The following is a 20,436-nucleotide window of genomic DNA, read 5'->3' on the forward strand; positions in this document are numbered from 1 at the left end:
CAAAGCTAAATTTTTGCCGATATTTTCCGAACGGTTAGCCGTAGCGACTTGATTTTTGCAAATTTGGATTCCGCCGGTCATTCTACGTTAGAAACACTCAATTCTAACGACATGACCCCGAATAGTTGGAAAATAATGAAGAAAATTTGGTTTCGATAAATTTTGACAAAGCTAAATTTTTGCCGATATTTTCCGAACGGTTAGCCGTAGCGACTTGATTTTTGCAAATTTGGATTCCGCCGGTCATTCTACGTTAGAAACACTCAATTCTAACGACATGACCCCGAATAGTTGGAAAATAATGAAGAAAATTTGGTTTCGATAAATTTTGACAAAGCTAAATTTTTGCCGATATTTTCCGAACGGTTAGCCGTAGCGACTTGATTTTTGCAAATTTGGATTCCGCCGGTCATTCTACGTTAGAAACACTCAATTCTAACGACATGACCCCGAATAGTTGGAAAATAATGAAGAAAATTTGGTTTCGATAAATTTTGACAAAGCTAAATTTTTGCCGATATTTTCCGAACGGTTAGTCCGAGCGACTTGATTCTTGCAAATTTGGATTCCGCCGGTCATTCTACGTTAGAAACACTCAATTCTAACGACATGACCCCGAATAGTTGGAAAATAATGAAGACTATTTGGTTTCTATAAATTTTGACAAGGCTAAATTTTTGCCGATATTTTCTGAACGGTTAGTCCTAGCGACTTGATTCTTGCAAATTTGGATTCCGCCGGTCATTCTACGTTAGAAACACTCAATTCTAAGGACATGACCCCGAATAGTTGGAAAATAATGAAGACTATTTGGCTTCGATAAATTTTGACAAGGCTAAATTTTAGCCGATATTTTCCGAACGGCTAGTCGTAGCGACTTGATTTTTGCAAATTTGGATTCCGCCGGTCATTCTACGTTAGAAACACTCAATTCTAAGGACATGACCCCGAATAGTTGGAAAATAATGAAGACTATTTGGTTTCGATAAATTTTGACAAGGCTAAATTTTTGCCGATATTTTCCGAACGGCTAGTCGTAGCGACTTGATTTTTGCAAATTTGGATTCCGCCGGTCATTCTACGTTAGAAACACTCAATTCTAAGGACATGACCCCGAATAGTTGTAAAATAATGAAGACTATTTGGTTTCTATAAATTTTGACAAGGCTAAATTTTTGCCGATATTTTCTGAACGGTTAGTCCTAGCGACTTGATTCTTGCAAATTTGGATTCCGCCGGTCATTCTACGTTAGAAACACTCAATTCTAAGGACATGACCCCGAATAGTTGGAAAATAATGAAGACTATTTGGTTTCGATAAATTTTGACAAGGCTAAATTTTTGCCGATATTTTCTGAACGGTTAGTCCTAGCGACTTGATTCTTGCAAATTTGGATTCCGCCGGTCATTCTACGTTAGAAACACTCAATTCTAAGGACATGACCCCGAATAGTTGTAAAATAATGAAGACTATTTGGTTTCTATAAATTTTGACAAGGCTAAATTTTTGCCGATATTTTCTGAACGGTTAGTCCTAGCGACTTGATTCTTGCAAATTTGGATTCCGCCGGTCATTCTACGTTAGAAACACTCAATTCTAAGGACATGACCCCGAATAGTTGGAAAATAATGAAGACTATTTGGTTTCTATAAATTTTGACAAGGCTAAATTTTTGCCGATATTTTCTGAACGGTTAGTCCTAGCGACTTGATTCTTGCAAATTTGGATTCCGCCGGTCATTCTACGTTAGAAACACTCAATTCTAAGGACATGACCCCGAATAGTTGGAAAATAATGAAGACTATTTGGTTTCGATAAATTTTGACAAGGCTAAATTTTTGCCGATATTTTCTGAACGGTTAGTCCTAGCGACTTGATTCTTGCAAATTTGGATTCCGCCGGTCATTCTACGTTAGAAACACTCAATTCTAAGGACATGACCCCGAATAGTTGGAAAATAATGAAGACTATTTGGTTTCGATAAATTTTGACAAGGCTAAATTTTTGCCGATATTTTCTGAACGGTTAGTCCTAGCGACTTGATTCTTGCAAATTTGGATTCCGCCGGTCATTCTACGTTAGAAACACTCAATTCTAAGGACATGACCCCGAATAGTTGGAAAATAATGAAGACTATTTGGTTTCGATAAATTTTGACAAGGCTAAATTTTTGCCGATATTTTCTGAACGGTTAGTCCTAGCGACTTGATTCTTGCAAATTTGGATTCCGCCGGTCATTCTACGTTAGAAACACTCAATTCTAAGGACATGACCCCGAATAGTTGGAAAATAATGAAGACTATTTGGCTTCGATAAATTTTGACAAGGCTAAATTTTAGCCGATATTTTCCGAACGGTTAGTCGTAATGACTTGATTCTTGCAAATTTGGATTCCGCCGGTCATTCTACGTTAGAAACACTCAATTCTAAGGACATGACCCCGAATAGTTGGAAAATAATGAAGACTATTTGGTTTCGATAAATTTTGACAAGGCTAAATTTTTGCCGATATTTTCTGAACGGTTAGTCCTAGCGACTTGATTCTTGCAAATTTGGATTCCGCCGGTCATTCTACGTTAGAAACACTCAATTCTAAGGACATGACCCCGAATAGTTGGAAAATAATGAAGACTATTTGGCTTCGATAAATTTTGACAAGGCTAAATTTTAGCCGATATTTTCCGAACGGTTAGTCGTAATGACTTGATTCTTGCAAATTTGGATTCCGCCGGTCATTCTACGTTAGAAACACTCAATTCTAAGGACATGACCCCGAATAGTTGGAAAATAATGAAGACTATTTGGTTTCGATAAATTTTGACAAGGCTAAATTTTTGCCGATATTTTCCGAACGGCTAGTCGTAGCGACTTGATTTTTGCAAATTTGGATTCCGCCGGTCATTCTACGTTAGAAACACTCAATTCTAAGGACATGACCCCGAATAGTTGTAAAATAATGAAGACTATTTGGTTTCTATAAATTTTGACAAGGCTAAATTTTTGCCGATATTTTCTGAACGGTTAGTCCTAGCGACTTGATTCTTGCAAATTTGGATTCCGCCGGTCATTCTACGTTAGAAACACTCAATTCTGAGGACATGACCCCGAATAGTTGGAAAATAATGAAGACTATTTGGTTTCGATAAATTTTGACAAGGCTAAATTTTTGCCGATATTTTCTGAACGGTTAGTCCTAGCGACTTGATTCTTGCAAATTTGGATTCCGCCGGTCATTCTACGTTAGAAACACTCAATTCTAAGGTCATGACAACGAATAGTTGGAAAATAATGAAGACTATTTGGTTTCTATAACTTTTGACAAGGCTAAATTTTTGCCAATATTTTCTGAACGGTTAGTCCTAGCGACTTGATTCTTGCAAATTTGGATTCCGCCGGTCATTCTACGTTAGAAACACTCAATTCTAAGGACATGACCCCGAATAGTTGGAAAATAATGAAGACTATTTGGCTTCGATAAATTTTGACAAGGCTAAATTTTAGCCGATATTTTCCGAACGGCTAGTCGTAGCGACTTGATTTTTGCAAATTTGGATTCCGCCGGTCATTCTACGTTAGAAACACTCAATTCTAAGGACATGACCCCGAATAGTTGGAAAATAATGAAGACTATTTGGCTTCGATAAATTTTGACAAGGCTAAATTTTTGCCGATATTTTCTGAACGGTTAGTCCTAGCGACTTGATTCTTGCAAATTTGGATTCCGCCGGTCATTCTACGTTAGAAACACTCAATTCTAAGGACATGACCTCGAATAGTTGGAAAATAATGAAGAAAATTTGGTTTCGATAAATTTTGACAAAGCTAAATTTTTGCCGATATTTTCTGAACGGTTAGTCCTAGCGACTTGATTCTTGCAAATTTGGATTCCGCCGGTCATTCTACGTTAGAAACACTCAATTCTAACGACATGACCCCGAATAGTTGGAAAATAATGAAGAAAATTTGGTTTCGATAAATTTTGACAAAGCCAAATTTTTGCCGATATTTTCCGAATGGTTAGCCGTAGCGACTTGATTTTTGCAAATTTGGATTCCGCCGGTCATTCTACGTTAGAAACACTCAATTCTAACGACATGACCCCGAATAGTTGGAAAATAATGAAGAAAATTTGGTTTCGATAAATTTTGACAAAGCTAAATTTTTGCCGATATTTTCCGAACGGTTAGCCGTAGCGACTTGATTTTTGCAAATTTGGATTCCGCCGGTCATTCTACGTTAGAAACACTCAATTCTAAGGACATGACCCCGAATAGTTGGAAAATAATGAAGACTATTTGGTTTCGATAAATTTTGACAAGGCTAAATTTTTGCCGATATTTTCCGAACGGTTAGTCTGAGCGACTTGATTCTTGCAAATTTGGATTCCGCCGGTCATTCTAAGTAGAGTATAGAATGTTACTTCTGGGCCAGAACATTTGGCGTCTTAAAAAACAAGTCAGAACCTTACAAATTTAGCTGTTTGGCCAAAAGCAAACAACCGAATAGGGCCTAAAACCTCTCAAAAATCATTAATTTTTATCCACCCCAAAAGTTCCCAAATATGTGTAGGCCACTAAAAGTTGGGCACACGAAAAACAGGGTAGAATCCTACAAATTTACTGTTTTCCCAAAAGTAACCATCCGAAAAAGATGTAAAAAACTTACAAAATGCCTTGATTTTAGACACTCCAAAAATAGCTTTTCATTTCTGGACCAAGCCAATTGGCGCATGCAAAAATCAAGAAAAATTACCTCAAAACCATTGTCAAAATGTCTAGATTTCACACACCTCAAAACAGCTTTTCATTTCTGGACCAAACCTATTGGCGCATGGAAAAAATCAATGAAATACAACTTAAAGCGACTTAAAATTTTCGACACTCCAAGTAAAATTACTTTAAAAACCAGGAAAAACCTTTATAAATTCCCTAGTTTTTAGATACCCCAAAAATATAGCTTTTCATTTCTGGACCAAGCCAATTGGCGCATGGCAAAGGTGTTAAAAATTATTACCAAATACATTTTGCATACCCCAACTGTATTCAACTATTATACGCACATAAAAGAGATACACGTAATACGCTCGATCGTGCAGCGCTTAATTTAATAACGAATAACGCATTTAGACTTTTGAGCGTTTTTATTAAACAGAAGAGGGTCGATGGTCTAGCGTTGGTATCCTTCAAAAATATGCTGACACATCGGCCTACTCGTTTAAAAAACGGATTAACTGTAAAAGCATTTTTTTTCGTTATAGAAATTGTTCTTATTCTTATTGTAGTATTCAACGATAGGCAACCAACAATATCATTATTGTTACGTAATTATAATTTGTTTTTGTAACACAACTTACTAAATTTGAAGTTTTTTTTTTAATTTTGTAATTGTGATACTAAAAAGGTTATTATAAAAATATTTAACCTTTAAGTTTAATTCAAAACGATAATATGGATGGGGCCATCTAGACCAGGAGCGCGCGCGGCGCTGTTTCGGTTGATAATTCAGTTTGCCTTTTTACTTGTCTGTTGCGTTGACCGTTGACAGTTGACAGTTATGACACCGCAGCAGCAACTAACAATTTTCAGTGCATTACACGTTATTCTACGGTGCATCATAGGTGTTTAATCGTTGTTAATAGGTAAGTCAATATTATTTATTAAATGTTATAAGTAAAATGCAATTCGTCTGACATTATGTTCATTTTCAACGATTGTGTCTAAAATTGAAGTAAATCAAATAACTGAATCCTGACCCACGAACGTGGTTTTTATATTGTAGTCGTTTTTCAATGTCATAAAAGAAAAACATTGTTTTCGCGTCCAAAACATGGTAGTACTTAATAACTAGAATAATTACATTTATTATACTGTTATCACTGGGAAGTTGTAACACGTGTTGTTTGTACGGTAGGCAAAATTGCTTTTCTGAATTTGTGTTTTCGTAAGGTTTTTAAGTATCGCAGAGAAAATATCTGCTTAAAGCTGACTCGTACTGTAAGTTGTACCTACTTATTCTATCAACAACACAATTTCACTCAAAGTTAGTTGCATTCCAAAAAAAAAATATTGAAGTAATCTAAAAGTTGGATTTTTTTAAGGACAACTTGTTGTGCTTAGGTTATCAAAGATGAGTTAGTTATCTGTTTTACATTATGATCATCGATTAAATTATAATGAAAACATGTCTTTACCACAATGTTGTTATATTGTTTATTACCGAATCTTTGCTATAAAACTATTATACTATTATGTGATCTTTGGTTAACTTGATAAAATTTTTAACCATCTCTCTTAATTTCAATTATCGTTTCAGTTTGCTTTATCTGACTATCTTTTCGAGTGATTCTCCTATATTCAAATAAAACTTTTTAGTGTATTTCTTCCAAAGTAATATTTTATTCTTTAATTTCTTGATCCGTTTTTGTATTTAATGTTATTATTAGGGATTTAATATTACGAACATTCAATAAAATCCATATTGTTTTATTTAAATTATTTGGCGAAACATTTATAATATATTTTGTTATCAATTTTTTATAATATGATAATTCATTTTTAATCTTATCATAATTTATTATTTGGTATTCTACTTTATAGTTTTCTAAAATTTTCTTTAACTCTTTCTTAATATCGTGTAAATTCAGTGGGGGATAGCCACCCCCCACTGAAATTCCATATTGTATAAAGCATAAAAGATCATTTGTTATTACATATTATATTTTTCTTTTAAATAACGTAAACCATATATCGGTTAACCACGTACTCAAATTAATTTTATAGGAGTGGTTATTTTTATTTATAAAGTCAAACAGGTTTAATGGATTAACATTAATTTTATAATTATGTCAACGTTAGTTTCCTATTTATCTAGCAATTCTTCTAATTTAAAATAATATTTCCTAACTTTTTTTTGCCTTATTGTTATTCAACATCATTATTAATTCTTTAAAATTTTTAATCATTTTGTATATATTTATACAAATTTGCTTTAGCATGTTTATAATCTATTTCTTCGTATGAGATTTTCTTGTCCTTTAAAAAGTTCTTAAAATCGCGTTATTTCTTCAATAAATCCCATGAACTGAAGCAAATTATTTGTGATTAATATTTTTCTTTTTCTGCAAAAACAACATATTTCCAAAAAAATACGACTATCAATTTTCTCTTAAAATCAACACCTACGTCTTTACTTATAGCGTTTGTTGATTTTTCATAACCCAATATTTCTGCTAAATCTTTACCTTTAAACAAAGGTTGATTATCATTGTCTAATATGAAAAATACGTCTTGATCATAAACTTTCAAGTAACAGTATTATCTATGTCAATAATTTAATTTATTTTTTATTATTGGGTCAACGATCCCATTTATACTAGCTGTCTCAGTTTCAGGTTATCGTTTTTCAATTGCTCCAATTCGCCATTTGCCATGCTTTCGTATTGTGGGAAAACCCTCTGATGTCAATTTTTCGCTTCTTCTTTCTTGGATGATAAAATTCTTTCCATACGTTATTTGTCTTCATCATATAATTACTTCTAATAGCTTTATTTATATTATTATTATTCTAAAATAATTGCTCTTTTCTCTTGAATCTACGTTGATATCTAGCTTTTCATTTATTTTATGTAGGGCCGGTTTCACCAACATTAGTTAAAGTTAACGATGGAATAAGACCATAGCAACAATTATTATAATCATAGTAACGATTGTTTTTAACTGTCCGTTAAAGTTAACTAATGTTGGTGAAACCGGCCCGTAGACTTTTTATAATACGTAGGTCCCATATTGCCTCGCATATTGTACTAGATCCCTTTTATTACAAGTATTTATTTTTTTTTGACAATTAATTAAATAAACATTAAATTGATCACCTCCCTATACCACACATATTTTTTTGAATCTCGAGACTTATCACAATTTTACCTAAAAAGGGACAGTGTGTTTTAGTATGCACTGTTTATAGATAATTTCTTATGAAAAAAATGTAATAAATTAAATGAATCGCTCACATAACGATGACCAAGAAACATGGCAAATGTTTCAAAAAAAGTTGAACGATATGAGAAGCAAACCAAATAATGACTTTGAACGATTAGTATTTAAAAATATGCATAATCAATTTAAAATGTATGAAAATAACGTATTAACCTTGGCAAAACTAGATTTTCTTAAAATTCGTTTTCCTAATCTTCAAGTCTTTGATGAATAAATTTTCTAATAAATGACAAGTCTTTGCTCCATTTGTTTGGAATTAAAATGTCCAGATGATTTTTATAACTATAGAAATAAATATGAAAAAACATGTAAACAATGTAAAAAAGCAGTTAATTCTACTCGTTTATTATGTGATTGTGGTAGATATTACACTAGAACTAATTTTAGAAGGCATATAAAAACAAGTTTGCATAAAAATGGATTGAATTTATTTATTTACTAAAAATTATTTGTTAGATTTTTTCCTATAATAAATGGAACGAAGGAACTTAAGTAATCTTCGTTTATCTGAACTGTTTAATATTGCAAAATCATTAGACATCAAATATATTAGAAAATATACTAAAGCAGACTTAATAAAAGCTATTATCAAAGCTTCGGACAGAGTCCTCGTGAGCGAAGCGAATTCAGAAATATTTTCATTTGATGATGATTTATTTGCTGAACCAAGGAAAAAGAGAGTTAGTAAAATCAAATGTGACATATGTGGAAAATATATCAAAAGCACCCGAATGCACCTCCATAAAGAGAAAGAAAACAAAAAGAACCTAAAAACATTTCAGTTTGATGACGATATATTTGCTAAACCAAAAAAAAAATAGAGTAAAGAAGATAAAATGTGATATGTGTGAAACATATATCGAGGAAACTCGAATACATTTGCATAAATTAAAACATGATTTGAATAGTCGTCGTTTGCTCGAATTACGTAATATGGCAAAATCCTTAGGTATAAGATACATTAAAAGATACAATAAGGCAGAATTGATAAACGAGATTATTAATGCTGAAGAGCAATTAAAAATAAAAAGAGAAAACAAGAAGAGCTTGGAAATATTTCCGTTTGATGATGCCATATTTTCTAAACCAAAAAAAGAAAGAGTAAGAAAGATCAAATGTGATGAATGTGGAAAGTATATTAAGGAAAGTCGAATGCAGTTGCATCAAGCAAGACATAATCCAGAGCCAGATTTCATTTTAGTTCAGGTTGCTTTTAAGGGAAGATTATTAACATATCAACATAATAATCTAGAAGAAGGTATAGATATGGAAACATACATGGATATGATAAAAGAAAAGGCTATTAAAATAATTATAAATGCTTTAAATCTCCATAAAAATATTAAAACCAATCTAGAGATGGAATGTGAGTTTATGAAGCTGGAAAATGAAGACTTCACAATGATACATAAATTTCAGTTACCAAATGTTATACTAAGAGAAAAAGACGCCTTAGAGGAATACTGGGATGAACAAAAGGATTTATTTATATCAAGATGTGATGAACTACAAGAAAAAGGATCTGGATGGACTCTGAAAAATATAAATCATTTGCGCATTAATATAAACAAATATACACCTTTAAGCGGAAATTCATATGTACGAGGATAAATTGAAAAGTCTCCGGCCTAGCTAGGGCGTTTTTCTTGGATTTTTTGTTTTAGCTGGTCCAGCAGGGAAGCATAATATGGGCCGTTGATTGTTTTTCCTTTTTCCAAATAATCTATGAAAAGAATACCCTTAGCATCCCAATACTGACTTTTCCGGCCGACCGAAGTGTTTTCGCTTTCTTCGGAACGGGTTCCCCCTTTGCAGTCCATTGTTTAGACTGCTGTTTGGTTTCGGGTGAATAATGGTGAATCCACGTCTCATCTACAGTTATAAATCTTCGTAAAAAATCCACCGGATTGTGTTGTAAGCGGGCCAAACACTCCTCAGAAATCATTTTTCTAATCAATTTTTGCTCTGGTGTGAGCAGTCGCGGCACCCATCGCGCAGATAACTTTCTCATATCCAACACTTCAGTTAGGATGTAATGTACCCGCTCCGTTGAAATGCCCACAGCTTCTGCTATCTCTACCAATTTTGACCGGCGATCATTCAAGACAATTTTATGGACTTTTTCTACAATTTCTTTGCACGTAGCGGTTTTTGGTCGTCCTGAACGTGGTGCATCTTCCGTGCTTTTACGACCACGTTTAAAGTCCGCGACCCAAGTTTTAATTGTCGTGTAAGAAGGAGAAGAGTCGCCCAATGTATTGTCCAGTTCAGATTTTATATCCTTTGAGGATAGCCCTTTAATAAAAAAATATTTGATCACTGCACGAATCTCAGTTTGCTCCATTGCGCACAAACACCAAACTACATCGAATTCAAACAACTGGCAAATAATTATTATTTGACCGATGTTTTTGATATTCCAAGGCACGACTAATAAAATATGAAAGAATATAATGCCATAATAAAATCTGCCAAATTTGCATCCTATCTAGGCTAGGCCGGAGACTTTTCAATTTATCCTCGTAGAATTACCCAAGTGGATTAAAGATAAAAAAGCTTGCGTTAATGTTAAAAACAACGATAACAAATGCTTTATGTACAGCGTAATATCCTGTTTACATCAAGCAAAAGAACATGTAGATAGACTGAATCATTATAATAAGCCGGAATATATAAACGAATTAAATTTTGAAGGAATAAATTTTCCTGTAAAAATCCAATACATACCTAAATTTGAATCACATAATAAAATTAATGTTACCGTGTTTAGTTACGAAGAACAAATATTTTATCCTTTGTATCATAATAAGAAGCGATTTTATGAAATGAATATCGACTTACTATACTTTGGAAATAAAGACAACAATCATTATTGTTGGATCAAGAATTTGAGTCGATTGTTAAATGATCAGTTGGAAATAAATAGAAGCAAAAAATATTTCTGTAGAAGATGTTTAAACTACTCCGCTAGAACTGAAGATGCTTTAAAGAAACATCAAAATGTGTGCTTTAGTAATGAACCATGTGTTCCGAACATGCCTGATGATAATGTATTAAAATTTAAAAATATTCAAAGAATGTTAAGACATCCGTATGTCATTTATTCTGATTTTGAATCTATTCTGAAACCTATTCCTACATGCGAACCAAATCCTGAGTCATCATATACTCATAAAACACAATTTCATGTTCCCTGTGGTTATGGATTATACATTAAGAGTGCTTATAATAATATTGATAACCCATTGGAAATTTACAGAGGAGAGGAAAGTGATAAACGTTTTATAAAAAGAATAACTGAACATACCAGAACAATATATAAGTTATTAAAAGAAAATAAACCCATAAAAGATATCGAACTAGAAGTATATGAAAAAACAAAAATTTGTTATCTTTGTGAAAATGTGTTTTCTATAGAAAATCCAAAAGTAAGAGATCATGATCACTACACTGGAAAATATAGGGGAGCTGCTTGTAGAAAATGCAATTTGAAATATAGACAACCATTGTTTATTCCAATTTTGTTTCATAATTTAAGTTCTTACGATTGTCATTTGTTTATAAAAAATCTAGGAGAAGATAAAAGTCAATTGAAATTAATACCTAATAACGAAGAGAAGTATATTTCTTTCAGTAAAATTTTAAGAATGGATGATAATGGATATATCGAATTGAGATTTATCGATTCATTTAGATTTTTAGCAAGTAGCCTAGACAATTTGTCATCTAATCTGGAATCAAGTCAGTTGAGAGAAATAATTAAATACTTTTCAAATAATGAATTAGATGTGTTATTTAGGAAAGGAAAAAGCAAGATAATTAGAAAAGGAATATATCCTTATGAATACATGGATTCTTTTGAGAAATTTTCTGAAACAAAACTTCCATCAATAGATAAATTTTATTCTTCGCTCACAAAAGAAGGAATTTCTCAAGAAGAATTCAAACATGCAGTGAAAGTATGGAAACATTTTAAAATCAAAAATTTGGGTGAATGGCATGATTTATACTTAAAACTAGATGTTTTGCTGTTAACTGATGTATTTGAAAATTTTAGAGACTTATGTTTGGAAAAGAGTTATGGACTCGATCCTGTTTGGTATTATACAACGCCGGGGTTAGCTTGGGACTGTATGCTCAAATATACTTCAGTGGAGTTGGAATTATTAACTGATTATGAAATGTATTTGTTTTTTGAAAGGGGAATTAGAGGAGGTATTTCACAGTGTAGTAACAGGTATTCGCAAGCAGATGAAAATACTCAGATTATCTATATAGATGCTAATAATCTATATGGATGGGCTTTATCTCAGAAATTACCAGAAAAAGACTTTAAATGGTTGACTTGTGATGAAATTAAAAATGTCGACGGTATATTGGTATCAGATAGTGATACGGGTTATGTTTTGGAAGTCGATTTAGCATTTCCAGTAGACTTAGCTATTCATAACAAATTCAATGATCTTCCTTTAGCCCCGGAAAATAGAATTCCTCCGGGCGGAAAAGTAGAAAAACTACTTTGTCATTTCTATGATAAGAAAAATTATATAATTCATTACGAAACATTAAAACTTTACAAAAATTTAGGTATTAGAATAACAAAGGTTCACAGAGGTATAAAATTTACTCAGTCAAATTTCATAGCACCATATGTAAAATTTAATACTGAACAAAGACAAAAGGCGAAAAATGATTTTGAAAAAGATTTCTGGAAATTAATGGTTAATGCCCCATATGGTAAGTCTATGCAATCTGTTAGAAACCAACAAAATATTAAATTATATTGTGATGAAGAAAAATTACAAAAAGCGATAAACAAACCTAATTTTAAACACAGAACTATATTTAGCAAACACCTGGCAGCAGTTCACAATTTTAAAACAAAAATATTGTTTAATAAACCAATTTATATTGGGCAAGCTGTATTAGATTTATCGAAATTGTTAATGTATAACTTCCATTACAATGTAATTAAAAAAGAATTTAATGAAAACGTAAAACTTCTTTATGGAGACACTGATAGCTTTATATATGAGATTAAAAATGCCGATTTCTATGAATTTATCAAAAACAATCCCGACTATTTTGATACATCTGATTATCCAAAGGATCATCCATTATATTCTGATAAAAATAAGAAAGTAATAGGGAAGTTCAAAGATGAATTGAATGGTATTAAGATATTAGAATGCATAGGTTTAAGGTCAAAAATGTACAGTTACAGAACTGAAACGTCTGTTTCGAAAAAATTAAAAGGTATCAAAAAAGCAGTATTGAAGAAAGAAATAAGTTTTGAAGATTACAAAAATTGCTTGTTTAATCAAAAAGAATACTTCCATAGACAGAAAGTGATCAGGAGTCATAAACATGATATATTTACTGAAGAAGTAAAGAAAAAGTCTCTAAGTTGGAAAGATGATAAAAGATACCTTTTACCTAATTCTACAGATACATTAGCTTATGGACACGTATTAGTATCATCATAGGTACGTTCATGGACATTGTTGAATAAATCGTTATTTTTTATTAGTGTTGAAGTAATAAATTAAGAAAACAATAATTACAATTACGATAATAAACATAAGAACAAAAATAATAATTTTTAATTTATTAACTTGTTGAATGAGACTTGAAAACTTTTTTCGGAATTTTGGATATTCTTCATTGAATATATTTAAATTCTTGAATACAGTACTTTCCATTTAATTTACAATTTTTGAGTTTTTTCATTTATTGCTCTCATATTTTTAGTATGTCTTTCAAATATTTTCAGGGTTCTTTTCTTTACATCATCGATGTTTGATGGTATTACTACTGTTTTGTTTCTTAATTCTGCTAGTTTCTTAGGATCATAATTATTGAAGTTGTCTAATTTATATTCCAATTCATCTATTTTATTATTAGCGGATTCTAGTTCACAGTCTGTCATAATTAATTGTTCAAGGAATAAATTAGCTGCTTTTCTTGCAATATATTTATCTACAACTTCTTGTTTGAAACCAACTATTTTTGCTCCATCTTCTAATCTGTCTATTTCAGTAATAATAGGTTTTAAATCTTTTTTCCATTTTTCTTTCTCATCGTTGGGAATGTATGAAACTAGTTTGTCCATTTATGACTGAAAAGTTTCTAAAGATTTACTAATTAATTCATCTGCTTCTTCATCTAAACTTATATGTTTACGACTACCTGCTTTGTGTTCTACATTATCGAATATTTTTTTATTTTTTGTTTTGCTTTTTCTCTCTTTTGTTCCCAATTGTTCCCATTTGTTCTCTTTTGTTCCGGATTGCTCTGGTTTGTTCCCGTTTGTTCTCGTTTTACATGCAATCTTAATTCCAACTGAATTTAGTCCCATATTAAGGGAATTTCTGGAAATACTTTTAGATTTGCAAAAATCTGTCTTTGTTAGTTTTTTATTTACGGTAGAATTGAGGTATTCAATGGCAAAATTACGATTTCTCATTTGAGTTACTTCATTGATATTTTTTGGTATATTTAGTTTTTTATCTTGAGTAAAAGATTTGTAACAATTTTTGAATTGCTGGAGTTCAGATGGTTGTCTTGTTTTTAATGGTGTATAATATTCTGCTACAATTTTGTTCTCTTTAGTATTGGTCATGTTGTAATTTATTTCAGAATTTTTTATGCAAAATTTAAACCTGTTGTTGAGAATACGGGAGTTGCTTGCTTATATTTAAGTCAGGATATAAGTGATAAAAGAATTTTTTTTACACAACTAGGGGTACTAAAAAAATGTTAAAATTTGATGTAGAGTATTAGATAAACATACATTATTAAGCTCAAACACTAAACATGACATTTAACATATTTCTGTTGGCTTTCAGATTGCTTATACCAACATTACCCAGATGGATTACTTTGAATCGGTCAGATCAAACATTGGACAGGAAAGCTTCAACCTCGTTCAGTTTCTAAAGAATAGGTCTCCGCATACACCAGTCAGCTGTAACATGCACGAGTTGCACGTGGATTCATTAAGAAATTGTGTTTTATACAACATTATGCAACAGGGGTTGTACATATGTCCCGAGACAAGTAGGGACATCATTTCCTTTTTAGAGGATGATTTTAGCAATTCTGTAAAAAAAATATACCTACAAGTTTTGGTTCATTATACCAAATTAAACGTTCATCAAGTGTACGAAACCTATTCAAGTAATTTTGATAAAAGGCCAAGTGGTACTAAGACGAACATTGATAATTACTTTGATTCTCTGATTAAAGAGTTTGTATTAAAGGCACAGCAAGAAGAAGCATATAACGTGATAAAAGTCACCTCTGAAGAGGAAATACAAGTGGTTCGTACTGCATTGTTGAGTCCCTCTATACGGTCTGGTTTTCAAACTTGTTTGAATGACATTATGGGATTCTCCTGCACTGCTGAATGGATCAAAGTTAAAATTGAGAAGATGCAAATTTACACCCTTGATAATTTTAAACCACTGGCAGGTTTACGTGGGGCATGTCTTATAGATGGTATTCTAATATGCAAAGGTCAATTGGCTGAAGTCCCAGGCACAAAAAACTTTGAAGCTGATGCAGTAACACTCGCAGCACATGAGTGTGCCCATTATTTGGGGCGAATGATGGATGGAAATTTTAACTGGTCAACTCCATTCGGAAATATTGCTGAAAGGCAACAAGACCTTGTATTTCCAAGTATAAACTTAGAAGCTGGAAGAACAATGGAGCTGATAATTTTTGACAAGATACAACCAGATTGGCGCCATTCATCTGAAAATTCCGCGATACAGTTTTTAGAGAGACTAAAAGTTGTTGAAACGTGCCCAATTCTCAGAGCAGAAGAACATAACACACTTAATTTAAAAAGTCGTATTTGTTCGATCGTATCGTTTGGTATTGATATTGAAAATCAATTTATTGATTTTTATTAAGACTGAAGAACATATAATTTATTACGTAAAATGTGTAAAAAGTCAGGGAATTTTATTATTTTCTTTCAGGAATTCTGTTTAGGAAAATTTTGTAGTTTTATTGGTCTTGGTATTATTTGGTCTAATTAGTTTATCGGGTGGTGTAAAACAAACAAAATTATTTCATGCCAACTTTTCGTCAAGGGTGTAAAATACAAAATTAATTTATAAATATAAAAGAGGTGACATAAATTTACTTATTAAAAAACAGTGTTGCTGCAATGTTTGAACTTACCTAGAAATGTTATGTATTTAAAGTTAATAAATGAAATTATTGATATTGTAAACATTGGAGAGTAGTATGTTGATGGAGAGGTGAACCTAATGTTTGTTATAGTGTTGTAAAGTAGCATGCTATTTATTTTATGCTGATATATATCAAGATAAATATTATGATACTTATCTTTCAGTTTTTGTTAAAAAAAAGTCACAAATTGCTAATTTTTTATTTTTCTGCAATTGTCCCTTTAATTTAATACCAAATACATAGTATAAAATTATAAAATTACTAAAAAATAGATCAATATTAATATATTACTTATTTTAGTTATTTTACTGAACACCTAGACTTGTTGATAATTGAAATCTGGATGGTGGATCGTATGATGGATGCAAATAATTAAGAAATTTTTGGAAATATTTGTTTTCCACCAATGACAACGGTGAACAGGTATCAAACATTGCTCGTGCTAGTAAAATATTAGCTTTGATGTTTTCCTCTTTTGTCATCTTGTCTAAAAAATTTCCAATGCTTATTGCTGATGCTGATGCATACTAGTACTACTAGCAATGCTAGATGTTACCTGTACCTGTCAATATTTATAATTATTAATACGTTGTAAGTTGACACTGTGATGATTCTTACCTTTTTACAGTTTTTTTGTGTATTTTTCAAATTTTTTTCAAACAAACTTTTTACTTCGGCAGGTGCTTGACAGTGGTTTTCCATCCCTAGTGGATTTGCAATAAAAGTTTTTTTTACAAAATATAAATATATTTATCCTTTTTGTATCTTCTAAAATATTTCCACACTATGTGCTTGTGACGTCCCATGCTTTTATCACTATGCACTCTAATGTATGTGTTCTAAATTATTGCATCAACAAAAGCCGATTAATTAAGATGGAAAAAACTGATAAACTTTCAAAAATATATTTTATATTTGTTTCCTTATTTTCCCTTTGACAGATTAGTTTAGTAAACGTATCATGTATCAGCATCATAAGTATCAGACTCACATCACTAGTTTGTTATAAATTTGTATTTACAAATTATACATTTTTATGCCTTTGTTTATTTTTAACTTTCCCGATAGGGAAGTTAATACTTATATCAATTATATCGCATTTATATCGTTTTGCATTAAACTTTATTATAAAAATATCCAAGCTTTTTAATATCACAATTACAAAATTAAAAAAAAACTTCAAATTTAGTAAGTTGTGTTACAAAAACAAATTATAACTACCTAACAATAATGACATTGTTGGTTGCCTATCGTTGAATACTACAATAAGAATAAGAACAATTTCTATAACGAAAAAAAATGCTTTTACAGTTAATCCGTTTTTTAAACGAGTAGGCCGATGTGTCAGCATATTTTTGAAGGATACCAACGCTAGACCATCGACCCTCTTCTGTTTAATAAAAACGCTCAAAAGTCTAAATGCGTTATTCGTTATTAAATTAAGCGCTGCACGATCGAGCGTATTACGTGTATCTCTTTTATGTGCGTATAATAGTTGAATACAGTTGGGGTATGCAAAATGTATTTGGTAATAATTTTTAACACCTTTGCCATGCGCCAATTGGCTTGGTCCAGAAATGAAAAGCTATATTTTTGGGGTATCTAAAAACTAGGGAATTTATAAAGGTTTTTCCTGGTTTTTAAAGTAATTTTACTTGGAGTGTCGAAAATTTTAAGTCGCTTTAAGTTGTATTTCATTGATTTTTTCCATGCGCCAATAGGTTTGGTCCAGAAATGAAAAGCTGTTTTGAGGTGTGTGAAATCTAGACATTTTGACAATGGTTTTGAGGTAATTTTACTTGATTTTTGCATGCGCCAATTGGCTTGGTCCAGAAATGAAAAGCTATTTTTGGAGTGTCTAAAATCAAGGCATTTTGTAAGTTTTTTACATCTTTTTCGGATGGTTACTTTTGGGAAAACAGTAAATTTGTAGGATTCTACCCTGTTTTTCGTGTGCCCAACTTTTAGTGGCCTACACATATTTGGGAACTTTTGGGGTGGATAAAAATTCATGATTTTTGAGAGGTTTTAGGCCCTATTCGGTTGTTTGCTTTTGGCCAAACAGCTAAATTTGTAAGGTTCTGACTTGTTTTTTAAGACGCCAAATGTTCTGGCCCAGAAGTAAAAAGCCATTTTGGGGTGTGTAAAAACAAGGTATTTTGTTAGTTTTTTAGAGTGTATTTGTAGCATTTTACCCTGTTTTTCGTGTGCCCAATTTTTGGTGGCCTACATATATTTGGGAACTTTTGGAGTGGATAAAAATTAATGATTTTTGAGAGGTTTTAGGCCCTATTCGGTTGTTTGCTTTTGGCCAAACAGCTAAATTTGTAAGGTTCTGACTTGTTTTTTAAGACGCCAAATGTTCTGGCCCAGAAGTAACATTCTATACTCTACTATTCTACGTTAGAAACACTCAATTCTAAGGACATGACCCCGAATAGTTGGAAAATAATGAAGACTATTTGGTTTCTATAAATTTTGACAAGGCTAAATTTTTGCCGATATTTTCCGAACGGTTAGTCTGAGCGACTTGATTCTTGCAAATTTGGATTCCGCCGGTCATTCTACGTTAGAAACACTCAATTCTAAGGACATGACCCCGAATAGTTGGAAAATAATGAAGACTATTTGGTTTCTATAAATTTTGACAAGGCTAAATTTTTGCCGATATTTTCCGAACGGTTAGTCTGAGCGACTTGATTCTTGCAAATTTGGATTCCGCCGGTCATTCTACGTTAGAAACACTCAATTCTAAGGACATGACCCCGAATAGTTGGAAAATAATGAAGAAAATTTGGTTTCTATAAATTTTGACAAGGCTAAATTTTTGCCGATATTTTCCGAACGGTTAGTCTGAGCGACTTGATTCTTGCAAATTTGGATTCCGCCGGTCATTCTACGTTAGAAACACTCAATTCTAAGGACATGACCCCGAATAGTTGGAAAATAATGAAGACTATTTGGTTTCTATAAATTTTGACAAGGCTAAATTTTTGCCGATATTTTCCGAACGGTTAGTCTGAGCGACTTGATTCTTGCAAATTTGGATTCCGCCGGTCATTCTACGTTAGAAACACTCAATTCTAAGGACATGACCCCGAATAGTTGGAAAATAATGAAGACTATTTGGTTTCGATAAATTTTGACAAGGCTAAATTTTTGCCGATATTTTCCGAACGGTTAGTCTGAGCGACTTGATTCTTGCAAATTTGGATTCCGCCGGTCATTCTACGTTAGAAACACTCAATTCTAAGGACATGACCCCGAATAGTTGGAAAATAATGAAGACTATTTGGTTTCTATAAATTTTGACAAGGCTAAATTTTTGCCGATATTTTCCGAACGGTTAGTCTGAGCGACTTGATTCTTGCAAATTTGGATTCCGCCGGTCATTCTACGTTAGAAACACTCAATTCTAAGGACATGACCCCGAATAGTTGGAAAATAATGAAGACTATTTGGTTTCTATAAATTTTGACAAGGCTAAATTTTTGCCGATATTTTCCGAACGGTTAGTCTGAGCGACTTGATTCTTGCAAATTTGGATTCCGCCGGTCATTCTACGTTAGAAACACTCAATTCTAAGGACATGACCCCGAATAGTTGGAAAATAATGAAGACTATTTGGTTTCGATAAATTTTGACAAGGCTAAATTTTTGCCGATATTTTCCGAACGGTTAGTCTGAGCGACTTGATTCTTGCAAATTTGGATTCCGCCGGTCATTCTACGTTAGAAACACTCAATTCTAAGGACATGACCCCGAATAGTTGGAAAATAATGAAGACTATTTGGTTTCTATAAATTTTGACAAGGCTAAATTTTTGCCGATATTTTCCGAACGGTTAGTCGTAGCGACTTGATTCTTGCAAATTTGGATTCCGCCGGTCATTCTACGTTAGAAACACTCAATTCTAAGGACATGACCTCGAATAGATGGAAAATAATTAAGACAATTTGGTTTCGATAAATTTTGATAAGGCTAAATTTTTGCCGATATTTTCCGAACAGTCAGTCCTAGCGACTTGATTCTTGCAAATTTGGATTCCGCCGGTCATTCTACGTTAGAAACACTCAATTCTAAGGACATGACCCCGAATAGTTGGAAAATAATGAAGACTATTTGGTTTCGATAAATTTTGACAAGGCTAAATTTTTGCCGATATTTTCCGAACGGTTAGTCCTAGCGACTTGATTCTTGCAAATTTGGATTCCGCCGGTCATTCCACATTCGTAC

The 20,436-nt window shown here is 32.3% G+C and overlaps 1 protein-coding gene and 2 long non-coding RNA genes across 4 annotated transcripts in view; 1 reads left to right on the forward strand and 2 right to left on the reverse strand.

The window, feature by feature from the left end:
* LOC656545 (amidophosphoribosyltransferase) overlaps positions 1-20,436 on the reverse strand; it is a 55,186-nt gene that overhangs the window by 27,108 nt on the left and 7,642 nt on the right. Inside the window, exon 5 of one of the 2 annotated variants that reach the window (XM_064357954.1) lies at positions 9,505-10,290. The exons of the other annotated variant lie outside the window; for it this stretch is intronic. Within the exon in view, the coding sequence (XP_064214024.1) occupies positions 9,719-10,290 (572 nt within the window). The 3' untranslated portion in view covers positions 9,505-9,718. Of the gene's footprint in view, positions 1-9,504; positions 10,291-20,436 lie in introns of those variants that run through there. 2 annotated transcript variants of the gene reach the window in all.
* Positions 4,310-17,336, forward strand: LOC135266723 (uncharacterized). Its single transcript, XR_010334888.1, has 2 exons — positions 4,310-5,639; positions 14,844-17,336. It is a non-coding gene; the product is annotated as an uncharacterized LOC135266723 (long non-coding RNA).
* Positions 14,755-20,434, reverse strand: LOC135266724 (uncharacterized). The gene is made up of 2 exons (XR_010334889.1): positions 16,819-20,434; positions 14,755-16,762 (listed from the first exon to the last, which is right to left on the reverse strand). It is a non-coding gene; the product is annotated as an uncharacterized LOC135266724 (long non-coding RNA).

The sequence above is a fragment of the Tribolium castaneum genome, chromosome 7 (assembly GCF_031307605.1).
Source record: "Tribolium castaneum strain GA2 chromosome 7, icTriCast1.1, whole genome shotgun sequence".
NCBI lineage: Eukaryota > Metazoa > Arthropoda > Insecta > Coleoptera > Tenebrionidae > Tribolium > Tribolium castaneum.